Here is a 17,850-nt window from a genome sequence, read left to right as displayed (position 1 = left end):
TACTTTTTTCTGGCTGTGTCTTTATTTTTTTTAACTCTTTCACTACTCTAGGAATAATACTGGATAGGCGTCTTATTGTCGCCTCTCCATTATTAACCCGGCTTAATGTCACCTTACAATAGCAAGGTGACATTAACCCCTTATTACCCCATATCCCACTGCTACTCAGGGGGAGTGGGAAGAGAGGGGCTAAGTGTCGGAATTGGCGCATCTCACAGATGCGCCATTTCTGGGGTGGCTGGGGGCTGGTATTTGTAGTATCCGGCAAAAAACAGATGAAATGTGAGGCCATCAGGCCCAATCCGTCGCTAATACAACTCTATGAGAAACAGAACGGATCAGGCGAAAAATTAACGGATCCATTTTTTCCAAAACTCGCCAGATTATGCCTGACGGCAAAAACCTGATGTGTGAAAGTAGCCTAACTATCCATATTTCTATCTTCCTCAATCTATCTCTTTCCATCTACCTATCTATCTGTCTGTCTATCTGTCTGTTTAGCTATGTGTGTAATGCAGTGTGGGTTGGACAAATGTAAAAGAGGAGGTTGGACAAGACATGACATCACAAATCTTTTTTTTTGTTCAATAATACAATTTTATTTAGCTTTCAAAAATGCATACAAAAACGCATCAAAAACCCCGCAAAAAAGCATCACAATCGCGCAAAAAATGCATCCGCGTTTTCTGCCAAGAGCTGCAGATTTAGTGCAGAAAAAATCCGCAGACAAATCTACAACGTGTGCACATACCCTTATATCTTGTTTGTCTGATTTGAGAGCTACAATTTAGGCACAAAACAAAAAAACAGAATCATTGTCATATGTTACATTTAAGCACACTGGAAACCAATACGCATTAAAAGACTCCCATAAATACCAAGAAATGTGCATTTGGTGTCATTTTGCATTGTGGCTAGTACTGAATTTTTAATCATTCTCGGGTTATATGTTACATATTTTATACTTTTTTTATATTTGATCTTGATTTGTATTTCTAATTATTGCACAGCAATAGAGAATGCCCCATGAGATCACCTGAGCACACTCCCATAAGGACAGACTAGCTAATCTCTGTACTTGATACACAGCTAACCGCTTGCCATTCTCCAGATGGACCCCACTCACAGTCACACTGAAGCCCTGTTTTTTTCTGCTGGGCTGTCCCCCCAGTGAGTTGATGCATGTTTAGACCTGTGGTCACACATATAGTGGGAGATTTTGGAACAATTGAATATCCAACCTTAATAATATTGCCTTCCAGGATTCTCCATCCACACATTCTTTCTTTGGGTCAAGGAAATAATTGGTAATTAAACATTTCTTCCATGGTCCACTGGAATGGCAGCATGCTGATGAAGGAATCCATATGTTAACCAAGTGACGTTTAGTGTTCTGCATATTTGCACAGCCTATGTGAAGGTGAGTGAATTCATTTCATTCTCCCTGGTACCAGTACACACTCACTATGCTTAGATAGTGCCTTCTGTTTTCACCCCAATTTTTTTCCCTTTCCACATTCCAAGTGGCAACTTCATTTGCTGTATTACAGCCCAAAACTTGCAAGTTACTTCCGCCATGATTTGCTGTTGCCTGCAGACATCCATTATTGGACTGTTCTGCAGCCCTTTGTTAAACAAACTGCCTTATGTTGCAGCCAAATATTTCAAATTTTGACTCTGCTATCATATCATTTTTTTGCACCTCAGTTCTTGTTTTATGCATAGTTGTGTGGCTTGGCCTAGTTTCACTGTTGAAGCTATGGCTTTTCGGCCATAGTACTTCTGGCCAAAATTTTCAGAACATCTTAGCCTGGAAGATGCCTTGCCGATGCAGTATAACTACCTTGTGTCTTGTTGCTGCTCTTAATCTTGACATGGTATGTGACCTGTGACATGAAAATGTCTTTCACAACATCATCTTTGTAGAAGAGTGTGACTGTACCTCATTCAGTTGTAAGCATATATATATTTTATATAAAGTATAATGAAATATATATATAAACAACTGAGATAACATTACAGTAATTGACTCCATACATTTTATATGCTGACAATTAATCCACACATTCCAATTGACACAATTAGAAGAATACTTGCCAATTTAATTTGATGACTTCAAGGCTCTTTAAAAATTACAGCAAAAACAGTAGATATGTTTGTGCAGTGGTGACCATTTGTCAATAGAGTTCTTGACATAGGCATTACAGCATTTAAACAAATATGTCGTAAAGACCAGTAACATGGAAACTGGAGAAGTGCACTTAATACACACTTCATCATCAAGGATTGAAGATGTCTCTTCTACCAACCAAAGATACAGCTCCCAAAGCATAATTGTGATGGAGCTAAGCTACCATACCAAACAATATAGGATTCAGCAGAAAGAATTGATGAGAAGGATTCATTAAACCTCTTGTCACTGCAGCCATTATTGACAGTGACTTTCCTTTCCAGTTGACGTTGCCATATGAGGGCTTTTTGTGGAATGAGTTTAAAAAATGTAATGGTAACATTTAACATACCAGACAAATTAAATAATGTGAAAAAAAAAATTATTTGGGGTTTCACTTTTACAGATATCACTGTCAAGGAAAAATGGCGTGTTTCTTTAAGTCTGTGGGTCTGTACTAATGTGGCAATTCCAAATTTAGATAGCTAAAAATATGAATAATTAAATATTAAAAGTCCATTCTATCAGATTCCAATAAAATCCAGAGAGGAAAAATATACAAGAAAAATAACACATAAAAAGGGGGGAAGAGAACCCCAAAGCAAACACCTTATGCATTTCGGACAAGTATGCAGCTACTCATAGGCATGTTGAATAGAATGAATACAGTTCTGTGACACATACACACCCAATTCCCCAGAAATTGATTAGGGGAAAGGCCTGCAATGTTCTTTTTGGAGATCCATGGCTTTTTCTTTGAATACCATTGTTTTTCAGTGTCACACTGAAGGTGGACTCATGAACATTAACATGAGCTAATGTATGAGAATCCTTTAGTTACTTAGTGGGTACCTTAGGCTTCATTATGATCTTGCAGACTATTATACCCATTGCTTTTTGGAGTCATCTTTGCTGGTTGACCACTCTTGAGGAGGTCTTAATGGTCTCACATTTCTTCCATTTGCACACAATTTGTCGGACTGTGTATTGGTGGAGTCCAAACTTTTTTAGAGATGGCTTTGTAACCTTTAGCCTGATAAGCATCAACAAGGTCCTCAAAAGTCTCCTTTTGTCATGTCCTGATACACTTCTGCAAACGTGCGGTGAAGATCAGACTTTGAGAGATTATAGTTTTTTTTTAAACAAAACAGGTCACCCATTCACACCTAATTATTATCTGCTTACCCTAATGGTTCACATAATTTGTCATTCACAGATATGTGATATTGGATTATTTCTGTCATTAAAGAAATGAAAAAGTGTAATATGTTTTACATTTGTTGTCTTAATCTACATTAAAGACTTGCATTAAAACCTGATGTAGTTTTAGATTACATTTTTGTAGGAATGTGAAAAATACTAAAGGGTTCACAAACTTTCAATCACAACTGTGTATGAGGTTTTGAATAAAATCAACTAAGCCAACTCTCCTAAGTTATTACCCCTGGTTGTTAAAGAGAATTTGTCTTTTAAGCATCAAAAATGTAAAAGAAATGGATTCGTCTACATGTTAATGGATTTATCTATCTGTTATATTTTTCACAGCTTTTCCTGTAGAAAATCCACTCATTTTCCAAATCCAACTCTTCAGCTCTGGAATACTATAAAATATGAGAAAATAAAGCTTAACCCTATCTTAGCTCTGGACCTAGAAATGAGTCCTACTGTATGTTCAGAGATCCCAGTGAAAAGAACAATGATTATCCCTAGGGCACTACAGTATATAAAAATACATAGCACATAATTCAAGTTTATTATTACAAGCATCAGAGTTCAGTGAAATGCTAGCCTTAGCATAACAAGGGGGAAGTAAAGATTGTTCCACTATTTTATCTGGTCAAATGTACCCATTATAACAAAGAAACTGTACAATGGTCTAAAGCTTCATAATGTAACAATATCACCAGTGCCAGGGTCAGCGTGTATATTTCATGATGTGAAGTCATGCTGAAGGAACTGAACGACTTGCCAATTGGCAGCTACAGCCACAGGATGTGTGGTCATTTAGATTATATCACTTTCCGCATTATTATTCATGATACTGTGCCATTGAGACGCCAAATGAAGAACTGCAAGAGTTTCACTCAGATTAGGGCGTCTTGTCAAACAATGATTCCGAATTTTGAATGTGAATTCACACGACGTTAAGAAATTGGATAGAACCCTTTCCTTAATTTAATGACTAATTCAACAATGATCTCACACTATTGCTCTAAACTGCATGTATGTTCTTTGATGAAGGCTACATGGAGGCTTTTATAGCACGACCAATTATAACTGTACAGAAAGTCCCCATGTATCCCAGACGTGAATTCTTTCTAAAGCTAAAAAAATCTTGGCCTTCAAAAGATAAATCATTTGCCAGAACTTGACAACACCAGATGCTCTTGGCTACAAAATAACCATATGGCATGTCTATGTACTGATATGGTAGTTGGGGAATAGCCACTTAGATCAATGGTGAAATACCAACCAGTGAAGTCATCAAAATATTAGATATTGCAAGGAGGGAGACATCAAAATGATCACTTTGTGATCTTAAAGCAGCCATAGACTATAGATAAAAGCAGGTTGATGCCTAAACAATCATGAAATGAGAGATCGTCTGTTGAACAATTCCTACTCGGATAGTGCCATACACATTTTGATCTATATTGGCTGTTACCTTCATTCAATGTTACCATACATTATCAATGATGCAGGGTCTATGAAGATCAATGTTCCTGATAGAATTCTTAAACCGTTCTCAGAATAATCTTTATAAAGTTCTGTTTTGGATTTGAAAGTATGCCAGCTAGATTTCAGATGATGACAATTTGTCATGGGTGGATAAATATTTCCGAATGAATGGTGTTTGAGCATAATTTGCCAGGGTCACAGCTCAGCAAATTTTAAAGTGCTATTTATATGTATAGAGCTGACACAAATCATGGCAGCTTCTTTTATCAACTATAAAGATATATGAATGTCGATTCCTCATCGGATGAGTAGAGGTGTTGATGACATTGAGGTCTCACACACCAGCTGCATACACGACTGATCAGCAGGTTTCACAAATGGAAGAAGAACTAAAAAAGGTGCCCCACGATTGTTCCAAAATCAAATGTCAAATAGGATGCGCACCTATAGAAAAGGTCTCGGAGATCTGCAGCAAGATGCAAAGAATGCGAATATTGGATTTGCTAACGATGATGGAAGGTATATGAATGTGCCTAGGAGAACTCTGAAGCCATGGCAAAAGACATAGAGGCTGCATTGGTACCATAGGAGCATCAAACAGTAAGTAGAGGCCGTGTAAACTATCCATGTTAAATTTTAAAGTGAATGTACTCAAACTACTTCATAGCTAGGGAAGTCAACAAAGGAGTTATGATAACACTTCAGGAAAGAGGAAGGTAACTGCAGTGAGTGGTATTACTGTCGCTTGTAAGATACAGTGACTAGGTAAGTTAAAGAGATTGAAGCTACAATTTAAAAGAAAAAACACTATAACCTCTAAGACTTAAGCAGTTGAGGAGTCTATAGACAATATGCAATGCACTGGCTGACAATTAGGTCCCCCATAAGTAGTAGCCACTAGAAGGTTTCCTTTCTTAATGTGGCAGTAGCTCTTTATACCCTCTTTGAGCAGGATGAGGTTTGCTTCATAGGATGACATAGAGAGGATGGTGCCTTCCTTACCTTCACCTCCTACAGATATGGTTTTAAAATGGATTGTCAACTTTGGAAAGGAAAGAATGTTCCTTTTGTGTCCGACAACAATTCTTAGATACAGTTACCACTTAGTTCTGGTACTGTGGTGTACCCAGCACAAGTACCATCTATCCAAAACAGAGTATTTACAGACAATGGGCCCGATACATCAAAGGTTTCAAGCCAGAATTCTGACATAAAAGTTTTGAAAAATTGAAAAATGTTGTGAATGTTACTGTTCCCACGCCAGTTTCTCCCATCTCTGGCAAACTGGATGGAGCTGGAGCAAGACATGGATGTGATGACCGCCACTCCTCAAATTAATGATGTGCAGGGGTGTTTGCTATGCCACAAATCTTTTTACAGGTGGGGATGGAGTAGAAATTGTGACAAGGCACACTCAGAGGTGTATGCAGCTTGTCTGATGCACCTGATTCACGAAGAGAGTGTTTAACTCCAGCACGCCCCCTAATAAAGACTGGTGTGAACAGTGCTGGTCTTGATGTATCAAGCACTTTGCTTATAATATTGATCATCAATTTTATTTAAGTTTTTTAAATTTTACTAATAAATACTGTTATATAGTCTTTAGGTTTGAAGGTGTTATGTGAGTATGTTGTAATTTTGGGCCATTGCTTTGATAAAGAAGCTATAATTTAACAGTCTTTTTTCACACTGTATAATATTAATGTAATCCCTTAAAGTAGCTATTTAATTTTTCATCTGTATCTAAGTTAACCTTGAAGGGGATTTTATCTCCATAGATGTAAGAGCTGAGAGGGGCTGCACCCAGGAGACTCTTGCAATCAGTTTTGAAGGGTGATGCACTGCGACAGATAAAAGTTGGATAGAATTTCAGGAGCTATATAAAGACAGACTTATGTCACTGTACTAATTAAATTCCTTTAGGGCTGTGCTGTTTTGAACATAGCACTCGACCAAGAGAGCTTCAGTAATCAAGGGCAAAGCATAATGATGGACCTTTTTGAAACAAGTTCCTATTTCTTTTACTTAGAGGGAGATAATGGAGCATTTCAACAACTGGAAATGACAGATGGATCCCCTTTGTATCCAGGTAGTGAGGGGACATTATCCCCTTGTCAGGATCAATTGCCAGGAGATGCTGGAAGTGACAGCAGTGGAGAAGAACATGTTTTAGCTCCACCTGGTCTACAACCCCACTGTCCTGGACAATGTTTGATTTGGGCTTGTAAGACATGTAAACGGAAGTCAGCTCCAACGGACAGAAGAAAAGCTGCCACTTTGCGGGAAAGGAGAAGGCTAAAGAAAATTAATGAAGCTTTTGAGGCTTTAAAACGGAGAACTGTTGCCAACCCAAACCAAAGACTCCCCAAAGTTGAAATTCTACGCAGTGCCATAAATTATATAGAGAGGCTACAAGACCTCCTTCAAAGTCTGGATCAACAAGACAAACCCCAGAAACCTGACGAGCCCTTCACATATAGTCCTAAGGAGGCTGATGTAAGCAAACAAGTGTATTTGGTGTTCACATTACTTGTGTTTAGATGTTTGTCTAATTGGATGGAAGTAGAAATTATGATTAAAGTAGACAAATAACTGTATAATAAGGAACCTACAGTAGTAAACTTACAAGTAGGTTACAGGATGCATCACAAGGATTTACTTGTATACAGCGTACACAATTTTACAGCAATACTTTTGAAAAAAGGCAGATGTAGATCAGTTATGTTTTGTTTAGGAAAAAGTTGAAATGACTTACCCTGAAAAGAATTAACACAAAATACAAGTAATGTAGACTCAAGGGCATATGACCAATACAGGCGAAACGCAGTCTTGTGTCATAAAAGTATGTGTTACACTCAGCCACTTCTCAGCCAAGAATTTGTTGCTGCAGCTGTCCCAGAAACTTATTTCAAGCTTGACCATTGTAACAGAAACAGCAAATGAAGACAGCAAGGCGAGCCAAAATATCATACATTAAAAGGATGCGTTGTAATGTTTCCACCAGGCAAAATTTCCTTCAGTTTTACCCAAATTATAAAACTGCCATATTTATGTACAGCTTCCAAAAGCTAGAAAATAGTATACAAAATATGGTAACCGATCATCTACCACATTAATTTTGCAAAGTTACATAAAAGAGTTAGAAATAAAAAGGCTCTAAAATGTCATACTTGTGTCAATCACAAGTAATGCAAACTATTAGCTCTAATGTTATATTATCTATAATATCAGACAAAAATTAGTATTTGTGATACTCAGAATCAATACATTCCGATGGGCAAATAGCAATATAAAAGGGTTTAAGTCATACCCTTATCTTTAATATATTTCCAAGTTTAGAAAGCTGAGTTAAACAATATGTGCCTAATTGTTGGAGTAGAACTTAACTTTAGTGAGCCACGAACTTTTAGAAATCTAACTTGTGATTTGATATTGATTCTTGATATATAATTATAATAGGTACACAGAGAAGATTTCTTAAGTGGCTGTCATACGGACTGGCACAAAATTTCCAATCATTCCACGATGTCAGAATTGAACTCCAAAGGAGGTAACTATATGCATTTTTCAGTGACTTACATAACTTGAGCAAATCATAGTCACAGATCACCCTACAGGAGAATTTGGACCACCCTGATGTAGGTGTAAGGGTACGTTCACAGGTGGTGTGCACACTAGAATTTCCATCTAAAACTGGTCACAGATGGAAGAATAATTGACATGCAATTTGTTAATTTATGCTGAGTTTTTACAGTGCAGCAAAATTCACAAATTCTTTAGAAAAGTTAAAAATAAAAAAAAAATTTGTGCACAACGTTCCCTGGCATCTGTGGTACTCTTGCCCATTCTTCCTGCCAATCTCTGAACAACCAGCCCAGCTGTAATGATTTTTGTCCCATGTGACCACTGCAGCCAATCATAGACTGCAATGATCATATGGGATGAGACGTCATTGTAAGAGGCCAGGAAGTACACAGAGTGGACGGGTAGTGGGTCAGCATTACCAGGGAAGGTGTGTTAGAGTTTCTTTTTAACTTTACGTTGTCCACATAGGACAATACAGGTTTGCTGCTGCAAATGTGGTTTCTGGTGGAGTTGCAGTTTAATTTTTAAGCAGCCTTTACACCCCTTGTGAACATACTCTAATATTTATCTAATAAAAATATTAATACATAAGAACGATGGGGATCATTAATTGTGTTAATCTAGTTACTTACTTGTACCATTAACTAAACACAAAAATATAAATGAACATAAAATAACTTTTAAAACAAGAACATTTTCCACAGTTCCCCTATAACATTGGAGACCATATATAGCTCTTCTGTTATTAATGTATAGGCAGAAAACTCACTGCCACTTAAAGGGACTGTCAGTAAGACGTTCACTAAGAAACTAGAGGTAGCTCCTCTCCTGATAGGGTAGGATGAAACATCTCAAATTACAACACTTATTATATCACCCTCCAGTCCCTCCAATGCTGCATTAGAACAAAAATGAAACTTATATTCATAAGCAAATTACGCTTACAAGTGAACTGGTGTGTGTATGAGTGCACTTGCAGTCTAATGCTCCTCTTAGTTTCTCCTCAGTGGCATCGTCCCAGCTTTTTGATTGACAGTAGAGACAGAGGCTCCACTGCAGGACATCAACTCTGGTCTTGTCTGTCAATAAAAAATAGGTGTAGTGCTATCAGGGAGAAGCAAAGGGGAGCCATAGACTGCAAGTGCACCAGTGCACGTGAAACGCTAATTTGCATACGACCAAAAGAAAATTTTGGTGTGACACAGCACTGGAGGCCAATGAAGCAGATATCATTGGAAATATTTCATGCTACCCTATCCTGCCCTACCTTTGGTTTATTAATGAAAGTCTTACTGCTAGACTCTCTTTAAAGAAGTTACTCAGGGCTTTGAAATTGATGGCATAATGTTACAACAGGCCAATGCATAGGACAATCAAATGTTTAAAGGGGCCTGTGATGCTCCACTGAGGTAGGTTCCCATTAATTGTTTAAAGGGAACCTGTCAGCTTGTTAATGCTGTGAAATCTTCAAGCAGTATAGTATAGAGCAGGAGACACTGAACAGATTGGTGTAAAGGTTATGGGAAATGATTCACTATAACATTGAATCCATACTCTGTAGTCAAGGGGTGGTCCAAATCAGTGATTACCATCCTTCTCTGTGTAGGTGTGCATATAGCGATAAGACCACCCACCAGACTGTCAAGCCTGAAATGAGCGAGGATTTCAATAAAAAAAATCCAAGTTATACTGAATGTATTCCTATAAAACCTATATATTAATCTGCTCATATCAACTGGTCTCTAAAATAATGTCTACAGATTGCATAGCATTTCCAAGCTGGCAGGTTCCCCTTAACAGCTCCACAGTGAAAAGATTATATTGTTTAAAGTTATTTCATGCATATGTTAATATAATTGTATATGTGTAGTTTATGCTAGAAAAACCCTAATAATATTAATAACATTGGTGATGCACCATCTTTATATTGAATCAGTACCTACATTTTAATAGTGTTTTCTTAGAGAACCTTTAGGGTATGGGTCTGGTACTGCAGCTCACTGCCCCTTTGTCTCTTTCACATGATTAGACTGAGCTGTAATACCAGGCCCATGTGATACAAGCAGTACAGATTTGTGCCTGGTACACAATGAAGGATACCCAGCCTCACTAGCAGTAATCAGAGGGGATGCAGGTTTGACACCCATTACACAATAATCCAATATTTATGGCCCATTACTTGAGATCAATTTAAAAGTCTCAAAAAACAGTTTCATCATTATCCAGAGGAAAACAGCTAAGACATGTACATTTGTCTTCCTCAGGGGGTTCATATCAGGCACATTGTGAGCAAAAGCATACTTTAACATGTATTTTTCAGACTGCAGCCTACCATAAACAGATGTCCACAGTCTAATGTACTTTAATCTACTTTTAGTCTAATGTACATGAATATTTTAGGATAGGTTCGTCAAAGATATATATGCTTTAAGGCCAGATTCACACATCTGTGTCTTGTAATCCATATACGCAGTAGCATAGCTATAGTTTGATGGACACTGGTGTAAAATTTGGACCTGGGCCCCCACCTGCATGTTGGTCAAATGTATGGGCCCTTGTAGTGTTCTAAATCCTATAAAGACATACATGCTGCCCCCCCCCATGTAATAAGGTCTCCCATCATATATTAATGCCCCCCATCCTGGTATAGTATTCTTCATCCTAGCTACTTCCTGGTATAATGCTCCCCATCTTGGCACAATTTCCCCATCCAGTAATAAAGCCCCAGATCCTGGTGTAATGTCCTCTCTCCTGGTCCCATCCTATAATAATATTTCCCAATTTACTGCTATTCTCTAACACATTTAAAAAAAAAAAAAAGATTCTTCTAACCTTTCTAGGCTCACGTGATGTGTGGTGACGTCTTCTGTAGCCAATGCAGAGGCCAGTAGTTTGCTTCAGTATGCCTGATATTGGCGATGCATAACATTACTGCTATGCCCTGCCTGTGACTGTCACACCGACATCAGCAGCCAGCCTATGATTGACGAATGGAGTGTATACCGGTGCTGGGATATGGTGGGTCTCTGCACCACAATATATTTCAGCTGGATGTGCTTCCTCAGATGCACATCCAGCTGAATAAGGTGCTGGCATCAGTGGGCCCCTCTTCCGCACGGACTTGGTCGCTCTTGCACCCTCTGCAACCGCGATTGTTACATACATGAGTGTATAGATTACAAAGCACGAACCAGCCATGAGTCTCCTGACCCAAACTCAACAGCCTAATAGGCTAATATAGAAGACTGTCAAGTTTGGGCGAGGAGACTCACAGCCATTCCCTGCATCAGGATCTGTAAGTGAAGCACAAAACATGGACGTGTGAATCATAAGAGGTACCTCTGAAAATAGGACCATTAGTAGTCCATGACTGCATCACTGGGAAAGCTGATGTAGCTGCTGTAATTATCTTCTCTTGCAGCATTTGTCACTGGTATTTGTTTTCCAGAAGGATCTATTCATGAGTCGTCAGCTTCCTGCAGCCTTCAGTGCCTCTCTTCCATAGTAGACAGTATATCATCTGAAGAGCCGAAGGTCACATGCACTATTCAGGAACTGGTAGAAAGCACTAATCCTATGTAATATGTCACGCCTGTCTGCCAGACAAGAACCATTGCCGTGATAAAATGGATGCCACTAGTAAAGAGATGGACGTAATGCTCCCCCGACTAGTTAAAGTTGTATATACTATTTTATCTATAGAGGATTTCCACAAAATCATTCAAGTCTATTTATTACCAAAATGTCATTTTGTGCCATGAAAGTATTTCCTTCACATTCAGCAAAATTCATTCCTGTCTTTGTCACATGCAAAGATGTCATTTTATATTGTTCCTTACATACTGGTAATTCCCCATCTTCTTATAGGAAATTCTTTTTATTCTGGAAGTGGACAAGTTGTAAATGTGGCTTATCTATAACATGTAAGATATGTAAAATGTTACTTTAAAGAACAGAAATGTAGATTTGCTGTTATAAAGTGAGTTCTCTATGTGTGTTGTTGGCATATATGTATTTTACAGTAATACAAATATACTAGATATTCAATCACATGGTTTATGAGTATTTCTGATTTACACAATTAGCATAATATTCAATGTCCTAATTGTCTCATATCAATGTCACTTTGGGCCCTATAGACTGTTGCTCCTTGTATTTACTTTAAGGGCACTTTCACAGTGCGTTTTGGCACCCGTTCATTGGCCCCATCAGGGCTTACAACAGAACGCCCCGCAACATGATTTGGGTGTCTGCGCCGACAGCAGACTATAATTGTGACGGCAGAGCGAACATCAGTGTACACCTACTGAAAAATGGTGCACAACACAGCACACGTTCGCTTTCTCAGCACTATTATAGTCTATGGCCCCATCGGCGCATACACCCAAATCCCGTTTTGTGGGAGGTTCAGACATAAGCCCCGACAGGACCAACGAATTGGAGCCAAAATGAAGTGTGAAAGCACCCTAAGTCCATTGTCTGATGGTTTTACTACTTTTTTAATAAATATATTACATCTTCAAAAACCCAAGAAAAATTAGAATAAGCCGGTAAATCAGTAAATAACAAAATTGTTTATTTTTATTTATTTATTTTTCTCAGTTACAGTATACAGTGCCATTAATTCCACAGCACTTTACAGACATTATCAGCTTTTTATTATATTTATTCAAGCATTTAAATACAAGAGTTCATATAACATTACAAACTTACAGGGGTAGTCATGATTTAAACTTAAGAAAAATATACTTTTTTTAATTCAGTGACACTTTAATTTAGTACAGTTGAGGCCAAAAGACTGATCCTAATCTTGATTTTCACAAAGTTTGCTGCATCAGGTTTTATAGTTGCAAGTTTCAAAAAATTGCAAAGTCATTCTTTGACATTGAAATGAACGTCATCACAAAAACGCCATTGAATTTCAATCCTGCCACAAAATGAATCTTAATTTATTTCAGTAACTGTGTTTGCTCCCGAGAAAGTGTTAACGAGGACAAGGAAATAGTGATGAGCAAGTGTGCACCTTACTCGAGATTTCCGAGCAAGCTCAGGTATTCTCCGAGTATCTTGGGCGTGCTCGTAGATTAGACAGCCTGAATACATGTGGGTAATGCCTGTTTGTTAGGGAATCCCCACATGTATTCAGGTTGTCTAGTGTCTAGCAGCCACAAATCATGTAGCTGCGGTGACACAAACATAATCTACGAGCATGCCCAAGATACTCGGAGAACACCCGAGCATGCTCGGAAAACTCAAGTAAAGAGCACACTCGCTCATCACTACAAGGAAAGTGATATTACTTTGTCACTTAGATTGAATTATATTAATTAAACACTATTTTGATCAAAAAAGTGTAAAATCCAGCCTCCTATCCTTTTTTAAGTATTAAAACCTTATCCCATGTCAGTCGAACTCAATGTGAATAAGGGCAGAGCAGGACAAGGGCCCGACTGTTCAGACACCTGCCCATCGGAAGCTATATAGATAAATGCTTAGCTCAAAAAGATGGCCATGTTCCTGTTTGTACAAATTACAAGAAACTACAGCAAAACCAAAGAAATGAGCTGGAGTAAAAGTTTGTATAAGTGAACTGTATAAAGAGCACATTCACACAGTGGCCATTTTTACAGACAAAAGCCAAGAAGAAAACAAAATGAGCATACACCCTATAGTAAGTCAAAGGTATTCGTATATGTAGTACACAAAAGCCAAATCACTAGATTTTTCATGAAAAAACACAGATATCGTCATATATTACAGCTCAAATCTACTCCAGCGAAATAGCTAGCTTAGATTTATTTTTCTGATATGCAGCCATACAAAAATTCTCAAAATTTAAAAAGAGGTATGAGCCTTTTAAAGGCGTTGACCAACTTTAAATAAAAATATTGAGAATGAAGGGTTGGTAAAAACGTGTAAGTGCCTCTGATGACGTCCCATGCCAGTCACCAAAGCCACACCTAGACATTGCGGCAAAAAGCCTAGAAACTAGGACCACCAGTGACACCGGAGTGGCCTGTCCTAAAGTTACAGTGGGTAAAATGCGTGAGCGTACCATCTTCTGTTATGTTTTCGCCATACCTTCCATTTGAAAATATTTGAAAACTTTTTAAGCAACTTGGTGAATCTTACTCCAGCCCAATAAAGTGTAAGACTGGCGTTGAAATACTAGTCTTAGTAAACTCACGATGGACTCATGGGTCACGTGGTTTTATGTAATAATCACAGTTAATCATCTGACTGATGCAATCACTGGATGTATGATGGAAGATCCATCATTGGGATGGTAAAAACAGAATAATAGTGTATGGACAAGACATCAGGAATAAGCAATTGCAGGTACTCCAGCTGTTGTAAAACTACAAGTCCCAGTTATGCCATGAGAGCCAGTTGTCAACCTTTGGCTGTCAGGGCATGCTGGAAGTTATAGTTTCACAACAGGTGGAGCCCTGCAAGTTGTTGACCCCATGAGGGATGGTGGATTTAATAATGGCCATAGGACATGAGAGTCCTACGAGCCACCAAGCCGGCACAGCCTACTTCTCCATAGTACTTCACAAAGCAGTAGAGTGTAATAAGCTGTGGAAAGTCTTCTGCCTCCTAGTGGACACACTCACTAGGACAACATGAAATGTTAGCAGACTTTTACTGATAATCTGTTCAAGTGATTTTCTTCTCGCCTTTACACATCCTTAATGATCTTTAAATATCTACATGGAAAACATTCACTACACTCCTCAGGCTGCATTTGGGAGTCATATTATCCATCTGTTCCCCAGCATTGCCCTTTACTGTATAACATGTGGATAGGGTGGCCTATAAGTAGCCTATGATATTTGGCATTTGCCCAAGGCAAATAATAAAGTGTCTTTTTAAATATGACGTGTGACATTACAAATTGACCTGGGCTAAAAAAGATACAAATAAAATAATCTACAAATTAGGAACACAAGACTTAGAATCTAGGAATATGCCTAAAAATGTTACCTACAACACCAATAATAATTGTGAACAGAAGTATCGTAGAGTATAAAAATAAAAAGGGAAACTGCTCTCTAATGTTCACATTATATTTAACTTTCATCTTGTACAACCTCCTATTTAACATTGTGTAATGTAGAAAGAGTTTAGTTCTTTGTGCAAAAAATTCTTTATAGAAATAATTTATTTGTAAATAGTTAAATAGTTAACTTTGGATATTTATTATATGTATCCTTCATTGTCATATACTTAGCACTTCTACTTAAAAAAGATCACATAATATGTGTTACAGAATGCCTAAATTATCTATCTTACCCATCATTATAAATGATTGCCTGTCAATTGTTATGATCAGTTTAATGATCGATCTATCTATCTATCTATCTATCTATCTATCTATCTATCTATCTTTATCTATCTATATCTATCTATCTATCTATCTATCTATCTATCATCTATCGATCTATAGATCTATCTATCTATCATCTATCTATCTATCTATCTATCTATCTATCTATCTATCTATCTATCTATCTATCTATCATCTATCTCTCATCTATCTATCACCTATCTATCACCTATCTATCTATCTATCTATCTATCTATCTATCTATCTATTATCCATCTATCTCTATATCTATCCAGCTGTCTATAAATCTATCTACCTTTTTATCTAATGTACATTATTTCTTTTCATGTTCCTATCCCATGTAAATATCTGTCTTTCTTTCTATCTAGATATTTTTCTACCTAAAGTACAGTATTCCTATTTACACACCTATCCCATATATATGGTATAAATATATATACATAATCTATCCGTTTATCTATCTATATATCTTTCTATATGATGCACGTTATTTCTATTTGCATAACTATCTCATATCTGTCTATCTATTTTTTAACCAAATGAACAGTATTTCTATTTCCCTAACCCCTATCTATCTATCTGAAAATTGAAATTTTGCACTTTGTGTTTAAAAAAAACTCAAAATATTTTCTAAGAAAAAATTGAAAGCATAATGTGCTTAACATTTACTTTATTCTTGTTCTATAAGACAAATAAAAGGCAATAACTAAATATGTCACTTTGTCTAAACTAATTATATAACTAATTATATCAATGTTATAGTTAAACATTTCTGATTGCATTGTACAATACAGATTAAATGAAATAATTATAATTATTATATTAATACATGTTCAAAACAGAATTTTGCCTATACATATTAAAATGAAGATATAAGCATCTCACCATTTGCTGTCAACTCACCACAAAAGAAAGAAAAAATCTCTAGCATCCAAATTCTACTGCTAGAAACTGTCATCTCTTTTCCTCTTAAAATAATTAATAATTATGACATATGCAGAGTTGAATAATGAATAAGGAAATACATATCATACTTAATTTCCTTTAATTATTTTCCATAAATAATTTCATAATTTCCAATGCCTTGAGTCATTAATTATATTTTTTTTCAGTTCAGTTTTTCATTATAGTGATTCATTATTGTAAATATTACACTAGCGATAATGTGAAATAATAAATAGAATATAGCAAAAGTACTTGACACTGATACATAAACATTGGAAATGGCCCAAGAAAGGGGTTATACAAAGGTTTTTCATTGTCCTACTCCTGTTCGTGTTTCCTCAGCTTGTAGCAGGAACTAGCAGCTTCTTGTATTCCCAGAGCTGCTAAGAGTATTCATCTCTTTGATCTCTCTTGGGAGTCAAAATCCAAGCTGAAACCAATGTCTTCTTCAGCTGTCCTACACACAGATTCTTCCTGCGGCCTTAGCAGGCACTAATTTGTTTGCTTAAGTGTGCAAGGTTCCCAGAACCCAAACTTAGCAAACTCCTCACACTTTGGCCACGAGAAATACACACAGCACAGGGCTACTGAATCTTACCTTTCTCAACCATAAGCTCGGAACACAGACGCCCGAAGGAGTCACATACAATGGCAAGGGAAGGTATTCAGAAGACCAAGATTTCATCATTTCTGGAGTCAGGGTGGTATAACAAATGCAGCCATAATAACTCCTATGTAAAAAGAACAAATAATATTACAATATATTCAACCACCAAAATCTGATACCTGGCCAGGTTTTGGCAATTTAGTATTTTGTAAAAGGGTTGTCCTGTAATAAATAAATGTGTCCTTCAAGGAGCTGCACTTGTCCATGGGATGTGTCTGATTTACAAGACATCTACATTCCCTTTGTGAGCTTAAGCTGTAATACCAGACCTGGCCCAAGAACAGGAGTGGCACTATTTCTGAAAAAAAATAAAAATCATATAGTCAGCAACCACTTCGGGGCTATCGTATGTCTTGTTATATATTTATTTTTCATACTAAACTTATAGCAGTTGGTATGAATTTCTTATTATAGAGTGGATTTTTTAAAAAGCGCTACATATCTTGTAGATTG

The 17,850-nt window shown here is 37.1% G+C and overlaps 1 protein-coding gene across 2 annotated transcripts; it reads left to right on the top strand.

The window, feature by feature from the left end:
- The first annotated feature begins 6,778 nt into the window (after positions 1 to 6,778).
- Positions 6,779 to 12,645, top strand: MYF6 (myogenic factor 6). 2 transcript variants are annotated; one of them, XM_077261098.1, is made up of 3 exons: positions 6,779 to 7,345; positions 8,309 to 8,399; positions 11,886 to 12,645. In XM_077261098.1, exons 1-3 carry the CDS (start codon positions 6,836 to 6,838, stop codon positions 12,014 to 12,016), a joined length of 732 nt encoding a protein of 243 aa, XP_077117213.1. In that variant the 5' UTR covers positions 6,779 to 6,835; the 3' UTR covers positions 12,017 to 12,645. The 2 variants fall into 2 exon arrangements, with proteins under 2 accessions (XP_077117213.1, XP_077117212.1); XM_077261097.1 differs by having other exon boundaries at positions 11,883 to 12,638.
- Positions 12,646 to 17,850: the final 5,205 nt, after the last annotated feature.

The sequence above is a fragment of the Ranitomeya variabilis genome, chromosome 5 (assembly GCF_051348905.1).
Source record: "Ranitomeya variabilis isolate aRanVar5 chromosome 5, aRanVar5.hap1, whole genome shotgun sequence".
Classification (NCBI taxonomy): domain Eukaryota; kingdom Metazoa; phylum Chordata; class Amphibia; order Anura; family Dendrobatidae; genus Ranitomeya; species Ranitomeya variabilis.
This window is presented reverse-complemented; position numbering and strand designations above follow the sequence as displayed.

Excerpts from the sequence above, each read along its gene's own strand:
- MYF6 (XM_077261097.1), top strand. The coding sequence starts at position 6,836 with ATGATGGACCTTTTTGAAACAAGTTCCTATTTCTTTTACTTAGAGGGA. Across the intron at positions 7,346-8,308 it reads ATAGTCCTAAGGAGGCTGAT|GTACACAGAGAAGATTTCTT; the intron begins GTAAGCAAACAA and ends TAATTATAATAG. Across the intron at positions 8,400-11,882 it reads AGAATTGAACTCCAAAGGAG|AAGGATCTATTCATGAGTCG; the intron begins GTAACTATATGC and ends TTTGTTTTCCAG.